Source organism: Ammospiza nelsoni, chromosome 6, assembly GCF_027579445.1.
Source record: "Ammospiza nelsoni isolate bAmmNel1 chromosome 6, bAmmNel1.pri, whole genome shotgun sequence".
Lineage (NCBI taxonomy): Eukaryota > Metazoa > Chordata > Aves > Passeriformes > Passerellidae > Ammospiza > Ammospiza nelsoni.
In genome coordinates, this window is record NC_080638.1 from 39,817,621 (window position 1) to 39,829,606 (window position 11,986).

At 43.0% G+C, this 11,986-nt stretch overlaps 1 protein-coding gene across 4 annotated transcripts in view; it reads right to left on the reverse strand.

Moving 5' to 3' along the window:
• Nucleotides 1-4,392, reverse strand: part of RALGAPA1 (Ral GTPase activating protein catalytic subunit alpha 1) — a 129,339-nt gene extending 124,947 nt beyond the window's left edge. For all 4 annotated transcript variants that reach the window (XM_059475283.1, XM_059475282.1, XM_059475281.1 and 1 more), the window contains exon 1: nt 4,042-4,392. In XM_059475283.1, the coding sequence (XP_059331266.1) occupies nt 4,042-4,147 (106 nt within the window). In that variant the 5' untranslated portion in view covers nt 4,148-4,392. The remainder of the gene's footprint in view (nt 1-4,041) is intronic.
• Between the last annotated feature and the right edge of the window lie 7,594 nt (nt 4,393-11,986).

An 11,986-nucleotide genomic window follows, 5' to 3' on the forward strand; every position in this document is an offset into this window, starting at 1 on the left:
TTAGCTGCTATTTGACTGGGGATTGCTAAAAATATATATATATAAATATTTTTTCTGGAAAATCATTGTACAGGCAATAGCTAACCCTGTAAGGTACACAGTGTGCCTCCCTTCCCAGCTCGAGAAGCCTCAGTGATCACACCGCAGCAGTGCAGCCTTCCTGCCAGCAAGGCCCCGCTGCTGCCACACAGACCCCAAGGGAATCCCGCTCAACATTCCCACTCAAGGTTCAATGCTCCAACTATGCAGTCACACACAGCAAACACAGCTCTCACAGCACCTCCAGCATACAGCAAGACAAGACAGCAGAGCAGTTTGCTAAAAACTCAGACATTGACCAAATCAGCACCGGGGAGCTGTATGAGACTCTCAGGCACTTCCCAGAACTGAGAAGAAAAAACCAAATGGAGCAGGGTGGGGTAAACACTTCCTATGGGAAGAAAAGAATACATCTCAAAAGAATAAAATCTGTGAAACCAGATACTTCAGATAGTTACATCTGCTTTAAGAAATATACTGCAGCACCATAACAGTGAAAGGCAGATTACCTTTGCTCACATGCTGCTAAGTTCCAAGATATGAGACTTCAATATTTACAATTCTTCTTAGCATTTCTAAGCAAGAATAATATTTCTTGCTACTCAGAGGTCTCCTAAAGGCTTTAACTTCTACTAAAAAAACCTTATACCTGTGACATGCATACATGTGTCACATATTGTATTTAAAAATAATTTAGCCAATTCTGATTTGGTCACCTGAATTTCACAGAATTTTCTCTGGTTCCCAAATTACAAAAAAAGGCTGAATGGAGCCAAACTGAAGCAGATCAGAGAATGAAACACAGGACACTGGCCTGAAGTGGCAAAGAGCAGTTATCTAGTAAAGAGTTTCAGAAAAAAAAAAAAAAAAAAACCAAACCCAGAAAAAAACCCCAAAACCCAAACCACAAGAAATGCATTTCCCTCCAGCATTCCCTATAACTGATCACTAGCCTAGCATTCAAGAGCTTTCCAAAACAAAAATCATTTATTGTAACTTCAGATTTGGTAGGCCTTAATAGATGTTATTTCCTAGACTTTCTCATATATGTTTACGTACTTTTCACCCTCTGTCCCTATACAAAGGAATTTTAAAGCTTCCAGTGTCTTTTCATATTAAAGTTTCACTCTCATCTGAGTCATTCCCATATCTAAATCTTCTATACAATGACTATAGCAATCAGACTCCTAAAGCTGCAGTGGTATTTGATAAAATGGTATGTCACTGCTTCACAAAAGACACAAAATTTTCTATATATCCTTATGCAGACTCATTTGCATTTTTTACTAAATTTAACCTGAGTTGTCACCAATGACAGGATACTTTGCTAAAAGAATACAAATCACTGCACTCTAAGTTATTTTGTAAAAGACATTTAAAGGTTCCATCTAATGAACACTACTCTTAATTTGTTAAAAATAACAGTCACAGACCTTTATGCTATTGATCCATTTAGCTTCATATTAGGTGGTTGATATTGTTCAGTATCTTCTGATCCTTATCAAAAGTGGCATTATAATAATTCAAATATTTTTAGACTACATGGTGCCTGACTTACACTACTGACTTGGAGGATGCAACTCTCAGTCTTGTACCATAATTAAGTTTTTGATATTTCTCTTTGGCTAGCCGACAGCCAGCAGTCCATACTTCACAAGCAGGTATCTCTATTCATGACTCTTCTGTTATTTTGGCTTACTGGAAAACTGCTGCTTTGGATGCCTTGGTAAAATAGCAGGAAAATGAACTAATACTCCCTTTCCTCCTCTCAAGTCTTAACCATGAAACTAAGGTCATACCTGTTTATTGTTGTTGACCAAAGACTAAAATGTACAGCAAAAAAACCCGAAAAAACAAACTCTGGTCCAATACACTTTGAAGGCCTACTGAAAGTATTCTAAATTAAAGAACAAGAGAATATTCTCTCCCTTCTCCTGGACGTGAAACTGCAGAAAATTCTCTTCCGGATAGTCTTCCAGTCTCCTGTGTGCAGAGGCTAAGGTCAATAAACAAAAACTGTTTCCTTCGGGAAGATGCTGAACACAGCTGACCTGAGATTTCCTGCCCTATCCCCTCGGACAGTCTGTTGGCAATAGCTAACACAGCTCCCCTGGACACATGGGAAAGATGGCAATTTTTATTCTAGGGGAATGGTCACTTCTCATGCTCTACAGTGGGAAAATGTATGGAAATACCTTACTCTTCTGCTCTTGTTTTTGTATCTCATGCACCTAAGAATATCTACATAATGACAAAATCTTGTGGATGTATCCAAAAAAGACAAGCTGAAGAGCATTGTTACACCTTTCCCTAATTACACAGTCACTCACATACTGTGTTCTCCCAAACTTGGAGAAAGGATGTGTGGGAGCTGTGCTTCAACAGCTGAGATACACACAATGGGGGGGGAGATGGCGACATGAAAACATCCCCAGATAATTTAACCTGTCCTACAGCCAGTAAACGGAAACCTTAGATTAGATAAGAATGTCTGCTTGACATAGCTTATGCCTTGCAACTTACAGAAGTAATTCAATTATTAAGAAAGCTGAAGAAAAAAAGCCATTGTAAATAAATTGCAAGCAACATAAATGCAAAATCTAGAACAGATCAAAACCAGAGTGTTTTGTAGACTAAAGCAAAACTAGAAATATTCAACATACTTTAGCCAGGAAATCTGAATTCAGAGAGGTATTTAGTTTCTTTAGAATGTTTTTTACCTCTTATGTTTCAACTGAGCTAAAAACCAACACGGAGCAAGCCACAGCTGGCCCAGTACAGCTAGTTAGGAAGAGTGGTACATTCTGAGTGAGGCAAGGGGATGCATCTGACTTCTGAAGTCGCTTGGACAGCTACACAACTATTCTCAATTTCAAGTCTAGATAATTACTATGTTGCAGAAAATAACTCATGAAGCAGCAGATGGTGCAACATGGGAACACCTGTTCCTTTAAACACCAATACAAAATAAGGGAGCAATAGCCGTTTTCCTTTGAAAAGAAAGAATCCAGCTTTGGAGGACAAGATACATAAATACCACCAGACTGTGGGCAGAACCCAAAATAATCCATTCAGCGCTCTGTGCTAAACATGGAATGCAGTTGCCCTTGACCCAGCCCTGTTCACGTGTTGATAAACTGTCAGAAGCAACACACGCATTCCCTGGACTGGAGCGTGCAAAAGATACTCCAGAGCAAGCTTCTTTTTTCAAGGACAGCTTGATGACAATGACTTAGATTTTTACAAACACATGCAACTAACAGATACCTCGGAATGGTTAACCAGGTTTGTTTTTGCTTCCCCTTGTTTTTTTTTTCATTAGGCAATTATGCCGTATAATCACAATTTCTAATTCACTGGTCAGGTTAAATGGCAGCTCACATGGAACTGCAGCAGCCCTTCAGGGCTTGTGTGTCCTCCTTTACCAACCAGCAAACCAAAAGTGTTTTAAATCTGGCTGTATAGAAGCTCCTTCACATCTACGCTAGTGAGCAATTAGTACTGTAGCTCTTACCTTGAAAATGTACACAAATATAAATTGGTACCGTAAGAACGTAGGGAAATGGGTTCAGGAGTTATAGGCACCATTTGGGCTCGCCAACCACTTTTATTCATGCGCAGCAACTTAGCACTTTGTGTATTCTAGAGAATAATTCACACGGGAAGAACACCACTTTTTCGCCTCCTTCCACAGTTCCCAAAGCAATGCCACAATCAGACGCAAGCGTCCGTGCCTGTGTCGGTACAAAAGCGCCGGGCGAAGCATCCCGCGCCGCGCCCGCGGGGTCCCGCAGCCCCCGGCACATCGCTGCAGCCTCGCCCCGCCGGGCCCGCCACGCCGGGCGCGGGTTTTCCCCCGCTCGCCGGGTGGGCTCTGTCGCCGGGGCCGAGCCCCGGGTCCGCCTCCCGCCCCAGCTGCTCCCTCCCAATTCCCCGTCTTTCCCACGCCGGGACCCGCGGCCCCCGCTGACCCGCTCCCTTCGCCCCTCCCGGCCGCCTCACCGATAAGGACGCGGAGGTGCTTGAGCCGGGTCAGTGGGTCCTTGCGGGTGTCCAGCACCTTCTGCGTGGATTTCCGCACGTCCCCGTGCGGCTTCTTGGAAAACATCCCGCCGGGCCCGGCCCCGGGTCCGGCCCCGCGCCGAGCTCCAGAGGCGGACAGCGGCCTCCGGATCTGCCCGCTCTGGGGCCCCTACATAGCCAGAGGCGGCAGCGCCGCCGCCGCCGCCACCTCCTCCTCCTCCGGCCTCCGAGCGCGATGCGGCGAGGGCGGAGGGGCGCGGCGCGGAGCCAACTCCCCGCGGGCCGGGGGGCCGGGCTGGGCCTGCGCTCCCCCTTCTTCCTCCCTCACTTTCCTCCCGCTGCTTCACGACAGCCGTCAGGTACGACCCCAGGCGTCCCCATGGCAACCGCGTCGCGACGTCACGGCGGCGCTGCCCCGCGCACCTCCGAGGCGCGCCGGGCGGGGCCGCGCCGGCCGCGCTCCCCGGGCCCCGGCCGGGCATGGAGAGCGGCCGGCGGAGCAGGGCACGTAGGGGCCCGCTGTAGGATCCGCGGCGCCGCTCGGCAACAGTAACTGGCGTAGGAAACTGTACTTCTGCTGTTTGTAGGTAAAATATCAGCCAGCTACTCTGGCTGTACAGAGAAACTGCAGGGTAAGGGGGTAATTCTGTGAGCACTAAGGAAATAAAATCCAGGTGGGGACCGTATTCATCACGGCAGCGACTCCAAACCTTTTACTCAAGCCTCAGTTGTGCAACCAGCAACGATGTGTCTCATAGTTCCTCTTTCCACACTGAAGCTCAAAGTGATGCAACTCTTCAGCCCGAGCTCCTGCCCGAAGCTGCTTCTCCCCGATTTCACAGCCTACGCCTTCAGCTGCAGTGCTGGCATCGAGACCGAACCATCAGCACGCCTGGGGCCAGCAGGGCTCAGGCATCCTCATTTCTTCTGCGCTCTGTCAGGATGGTCATGTCCCTTCGGCTCCTACAGCAAAGCCAAATGAGCTCAAGAGAACACGTTTGGCTCAGTCCCATGCACAAACTCACAGCAAGGCCAACAACAGCCAGGGGAAATGGATGAGGTGCCATAGCAACTCTTGCTGAGGATTGAATTACTATCATTGAAAAAGTCCCAAGTTTCTCCTAAAAGTTTGTTTGCATTAATGAGATAGAGAATTCTTGGACTTTCCAAAAGACGTCTGCTGTAGTATCATATAAGACTCTTTCCAGTGTCTCTTTGCTTGGACATTTTTAAACAGTTGCTGGTGCTCTCTTTTGGATTGAGGATCACTTCTGTGAGCTAAGTCTGATTGGAACAACTGGAGTTTTTAATATTGGAAATATTTCATTATTTGAGACTTGTTTTAAAATTCCAAGAATTGTCAAAATTTACAGACCTGTCACATAAATAACATAACCCTAATGTTTAAAATAATGACGAACAGTTAATGTTAAGCACAAGGGCAGTGGGAACACAGTCAGCAGGGCATCAGTGAGGGACTCAGGGTCGTCTGCCAGCTTATGTGGTCTGCCCCAAAGCATTTCTAATATTCTACCATCTCTGTAAGTAAGATCTGAAGATTAGCAATGTTATCTAATATGTAGTATTACAATTATTTAGTTTACTATAACACAGTACATTTTAGCTTTCTAAGATCTGACGATATATTGATTAATGTGCTTTGATTTCTAAATTTCATTAATTCTAAACACAATTCTGCATATTGAAAAACTTTGAGATATCTTTTCTTTGTATAATTTGTTTGCTTTTCCATTAATTTTTAGATCTTTAACTCAAGGCGAGATTAAAAATAATAGAGCAAGACATCACTAAAATATTAAATGACAGGAGGGAGTGGTGTTAACCAAGATAATAATGGCTTCTCTAGATAAGCTTCTTGTGCAGGCACACCAGGCAGGAAGGGCATGTTCTGTGCACAGGAAAAGCCATGATCTTGCAAAGGCTTGACTTTGAAGCATGTGACTTCTGTTCTTTGAATATGCATGAAGGACAAGGTTAGAAAAGAGCAGGAGTAGTTAGGCAGAGGTTAGGTTCTGCTGCATTCCAGGCTGTGATTATTGTGCCCAATTCTTGGCATTTCCACTTTAAAGAAAGAACATTTAAAATGTTTCCATCCAGATGCAAGGGGACTGTAGTAACTAAGTTTAACTGAACTTTTAGAGGAGTACTGTAGACATTTAAATGCTGCAGAACTTTATTCCCTCCTTCTATTAGCTGTCATCAAGCCTGACAGATTTCAGAAAGCATTTGGATAATTCTCTCAGGCAGTATTCCTGTTCATCGTGAATAACAAATTTTTACTTAATTGGCAGCTATTTACTTTATGAAAAAGGCCTCCAAAACTAGATATTTAAGTTTGAGTAGTCAAAACCCCAGTTCTGTACAGTTTAATACTCTAGTGTAACATGTTGATACTAGAGATGTTTTGCTACTTTCACCTAAACAGTCAAATATCAGGATCCTCTAATATATTTCTAGTATAGTGATAATGGAACAGCTAGCTGTCCCTTCAACAAAATCTTCTTCCTATGAAGATGATAGTTCCATGAATGCCCATTGCATTTGCACAACTCTGTATCTCACAGATGAAATCTGGACTTTATATACTTATGTGTTTAAGGGAAGGAGCTTTTCATGAGCCTATGTTCTGCTTTTGTGTTGTTAGCAGTATATCAGCATTGATACTCTGTGTTATACAAAGCCAGAACACTGCAGTCTTTCCAATCATCAAGGATCATAAGTTTGAATAAATTTTTCCAAGAACTACAGAACTGATGAAACCAGATTTCCTCCAAGTTTGTATTCTAGCCACTGAAAGCCACGAGTCAGCTCCCTTCACAACCATAAACCTTCCTCTGTTTAGTCCCCCCTACCTGATGGGCTGGACTGCAGTTAAGTCTTAACTTCATGTGTAGTTTATCCCATCCTCAGTCCAGGGAGATACCTTCTGTCAGTGGTCCACTGAGTCTCACAGCATGACTGGTAAAATCACATCATCCCATTGTGAGATGCTCTGCCCAGGGGGAGGAGCAAAGTATTCCTACCTGGATAAAATCTGAGATTTGGAACACCAGGAGAGCTTTTTTCCACTGGATTCCCAGAGGAAGATCAGGCCCATATACACCAGCACTGGACCTGCAGAGGAAAACTCCAGCCTTTGACAGGATCACTGCTTCAACAGAACCACACCTGTCACTGCAGGAGGGCTGCAGCCACCATTAAATGGGAGTGCTACCAACGCCCTGACTAACAGGGTGTCAGGTGGTATTCTGAATCTGTCAGTGGTTTTTTTGTATTACTGCATTTTTATTTTAATTTTCCTAGTAAAGAATTGTTATTCCTATTCCCATATCTTTGCCCGAGAGTCCCTTAATTTCAAAATTATAATAGTTCGGAGGGAGAGGGTTTACATTTTCCATTTCAAGAGAAGCTCCTGCCTTCCTTAGTAGACACCTGTCTTTTCAAACCAAGACACTGTCCCTTGGACAAAAGCTAAGTGTACACATATCCCTCTCTGGGACGTTACTAGGTTTTGTTCAAATGCTGTTTTACAAAACATGCAAAAACTTGGTATCTTTAATATTCATGCTGTCATGTAATATAAGATAAAAATCAGACAATGGCTTCAAAAGTAGCAGGGAGAGTGCAATTGAAAAAAAAACAATAAACCTCAAGCCAACCAAATAAACCACCAAAACCAACAGACAACTGTTACCTAAGTTTTGTTTCCTTAGCATGCTAGGACTGTGGCAGCCATGCTCAAAGAACAGAAGGTGTAAAGGACCTGTCGTGACCAGAAACTTTCATACATGTAGAAGTTATTTAAAACTGGTGTAATCATTACTAATTCCTGGCCAGCAGTGCCAAAGAATTTAGTCTTTTGCTATGCAAAGTCACCTTCAACTCACAATGTTTGAGTTCCAATGTAAGCACTAGCACCCATATCTGATAGGAAAGAGCTTTTGAAATGTGAATACTCTGACACAGTGGAAGTTGCAACAACTTTTAAGCAAAAGTACTCAAACACTCTACCACTGAGATGTTTTATTTTTCTTTCCCAACTTCTGAAATTGTTTTGCAATATTGACAAATGCACAAAAGAACCCCTGCATGTCTGCCAGCCTCTAGAGGAGAGAGAATTTTGTACAGATTATTTCCTTTATATCAAAAGAAATAGTTTGCCCCGATCTCTCCTGTTATGTCACCTGCAGAAAGAAAATGGATATTTTAGAAATAGGTTGTATCTCTTTGTGTTTATTTTGATTAGTGCAACTTTACACCTTTTGCAGCATATATCAGAGTATTCTGCCTAGAAAAAACATGATCTGAGGAATGAACATCATCCAATAGCCTTCAAACATAGCTCATAAATGGCACTCCATGACTGCTACTTTAAATTGCTGCTGATCTTGACCTGCATGCAAAATAGTCTTTTCAGAGTTCTTGTGACCTACCTCCTAATATTGCACTTTCAAAATGAGGGTGAAGAATTAGATTTAATAAAGTATTCAATGCATCATTTTTTAGTGATAGAAAGAATGGTTTGGTTTGCTAGAGTCCAAATATTCCAGGGCAACCACTTCTTTCTGGCTAATAGGTTTCTGTCACCTTTGGAGGACCTCACCCCTAACAGCCTGACCTGTGATGACCAGTCCAAGACATGCTCCATCTTTGAAATGGGAGAGACTCCTAATAAGAAGTTATTTCCAACTCATTAAGATATAGTGCACTATATTGCACACATGGCAAAAGCTCTTTCATCCCTGCTTCTCCTTCAGGGTTTCATCTATACCTGTATCCTAATGACTCACATAATGTATATTTCTGGTTTCCTCCTTTACAGTCTTCTTCTTGTCAGAAACACTCAGGTACTATGCAACACTCACTACAACAAAAGCTGGCAATCAGGTTTATAATCAGATAGTAACTGCTTTTCAGAATCTAAATGGACTGCCTCCGTTCAATAAATTAGGTGTAAAATTACAGCTTTGCTTCCCAACTTTTTCTAAAGGTGTCCCAAATTGTGAAAGGAGATACCAACATCTGTACTAGCCAGCATCTTATTTATAATAATTGTTATCGCATCCAAACTTTTTCAATACCAGTTTCAACAGAATTTCCAGTTTTGAATTTTTACATGGTTGCCAACTGTCCTTGTTAATGGTCTCTTTCTAATTGCTAGAAAATAACAGAAAAAAACCCCACCAGTTGTTAATCCCCACCTCCCCATTAAATGCAGACCTGAGCAGATGAGGATGATGACAATCACCTTCTTAATAGTTATTTTACTCTAATGAAGGGTAAAAGTCATGGTCCAGAAAGAAAAAAATCACATCTTTGTAGGCACATAACACTTGCATTCATTATATTGATGAAATGGTCAGTCCAGAGACTGGTCCTCTGGTAGCTGGCTGGATTCATAGATGCATTTATAGACACTAAACAAAAATCTTTGCAAGTCCTCTAACAGGCTAGATAGAATTTCTTCTTTCTCCAATCCTAGCATTTGCCTCTAGAGATCTGACTAAGATAGGTGTTGCCACTTTTGATGTTAAGGGTTTATAAGAGATCTGATAAATTAGCTTTATAGTCTAGAAATAAACTATAAGCTGTCATAAGCCCTGTGCCCATATGTAGTGCCCAGAAGTACCCTTTGCTCTTACATTTTCCAGCACTGCATTTAGACAGCCAAGTTAACTTAACCAGTACTTTTTTTTTTTTTTCCACACAACAGATAATTATATTGCTTTAGATGGGTAATTCCCCCCTCTCCTGGCTATAAACAGAATAGAAGCATGTAGAGGTGTGTGTCATTTTAAAAAGTTTCTGTCTTAACTCCTCATCATGGTCACTGATTTCCACTAGGGCATGGGAACTTTGATTTCCTTCTGGGGTTTATTTTTAGCTCCTTTAGACCTAGTTCCAACTGTTTCAATAGGAAATTACAATCAAGCCAAAGGTTTCCTGTTTTCCTGACATTCCTTTCCCTGCAACTATTTTCCAATAGTTTTTTTTTTTTTTCCTAGTTCAGAACCTTTGATTTCTAGTCTTTTTATCTTGCTAATCCAAAAGGCAACACTTGAATTGGGGATTGTAAGTAAAATGTTAGACATTTTTACTTCTGGTTTTGTGTTTTGGGTTTTTTTTTTTCCTTTCTGAATCCCTACAGATATCTTAAAAAAAATAATTCAGATCCTGCTGGTGAAATTTCCTGGTTTTCTTCTGGGATTTCTCTTGGTGTTGTTTCAGGCCATCTTCTAGCTCCTTTTAGCCATTTGACTATCAGACATCACTACTAACACTTTTAACCGGGCTACCTCAAAAAAATATCAGATTGGGGGGAGAAAAAAAAAAAAAAAGGACCCGGCTAACTACTTTGGTCAGTTTTAAAAACTATGTGAACCAGCACTTGGCCAGGCTTCGGGGACTCACAAGTTTCCTGGGAAAAAGCTGGGGACAAGTTCAGCTGCTGTTGCTCCATTAAGCAGCCAGAAAGCCAGAAACGCTGGGCAGAGCTGCCCCATGCCGAGGCGCGGTGCTGGGAGCCGGGAGCGCCTGCGGGGCGCGGGGAGAGCAGCGGGAGTGCGGGCAGGAGAGAGCCGGGCTCGGCACCTGCAGCAACCCGATCTGGGACAGCTCTCGGGATCCCCATGCGGGCTGCGGTTCTTTTACAAACTGTAGGCTTGTGTTCCACGTTAGGATGGCATACTTTACTGTGATGAGAGAAGCTCTGGATACCCCATCCCCGAAGTGTTCAAGGCCAGGTTGGATGGGGCTTTGAGCAACTAAAGATAGTGGAAGGTGTCCCTGCCCCTGGCAGGGGTGTTGGAACTAGATTATCTTTAAAGTCCATTATATCTGAAACCATTCTATGGATCTATGAAAAAAAAAAAAAAGGCAAATTGTAATGGGTATGGAGAAAGCACAAGTTGTGCTGTGTCCTTGGGTGACTACAAAGGCAGAGACAGCAAGAAGAGAAGGGATGGAGTTTGCACACTGAAGGGTGGGAGGTCAGGAGGTCAGTTATGTCTAATTTTTCTCTCACTGCTCTTGGAGAAGAGGTGGCACACCTACATACACTCCTCTTGGGGGAGATACAGGGAAATTACTTGCATTGGATATACAGAGATGTGGGAGAAAAGAAGTGACTAATGAACAGCAGTGGTTATTGTGGGTGAGGTAGGCAGTTATTGCTATGGAGGTGGAAATCCAGAGGGAAATGCACAAGTTATTAACTGCCTCACAATATAGCCTCCATAACATCCAGGCAGACAGCAGAGGGGGACTAAATTTGGATCTCAATATGAGGAACTGCTCCTGCTAGGCACACACAACTTCTTTGAAGTGGCACATCACATCACTGAGACACACTGTGCTTTTCTACTGCTCCTGCAGCTGGCCCAGATTTCAAGAGTGAGCCTGTGCAGTACAAGGGAGCCCACCTTGGCCCCGAAGATATCACCCCCACTGACCTGCAGGCCACAACCAGCGCTGTATTTCAGGACTCTTGAGGATCCCTGCCACACTTCCTTGTATATGCTTAGGTCCTGAAGTGAAGCTAATCAGTCCCTCAGAGCAAGGGCACAGTCTGGACAGCTTTTTCCAGAAATTGTCACTTCTGTTCAGCACATCTTATGTACCGCAACTGGTGAATAACAGACAAGTAATGATACTCAAAGCCAAAACAACGATCCCCAAACCTGCACAGATTGCAGTATTATCTCTTTAGTCACTTCTCATACCCAGTCTCAGAGGACAGCTGCCACTTTCAGTTAAGTCTGACTTAGTTTAAAGCATATCAGACTGGTTACAGGACAGCATATGACACTGGAGAAGAAGCAAGTTCTGCTGGGGAGGCCACTATTCATAGAATCATAAAATGGTTTGAGTTGGAAGGGATCTTAAAGATCATCTTGTTCCAAAA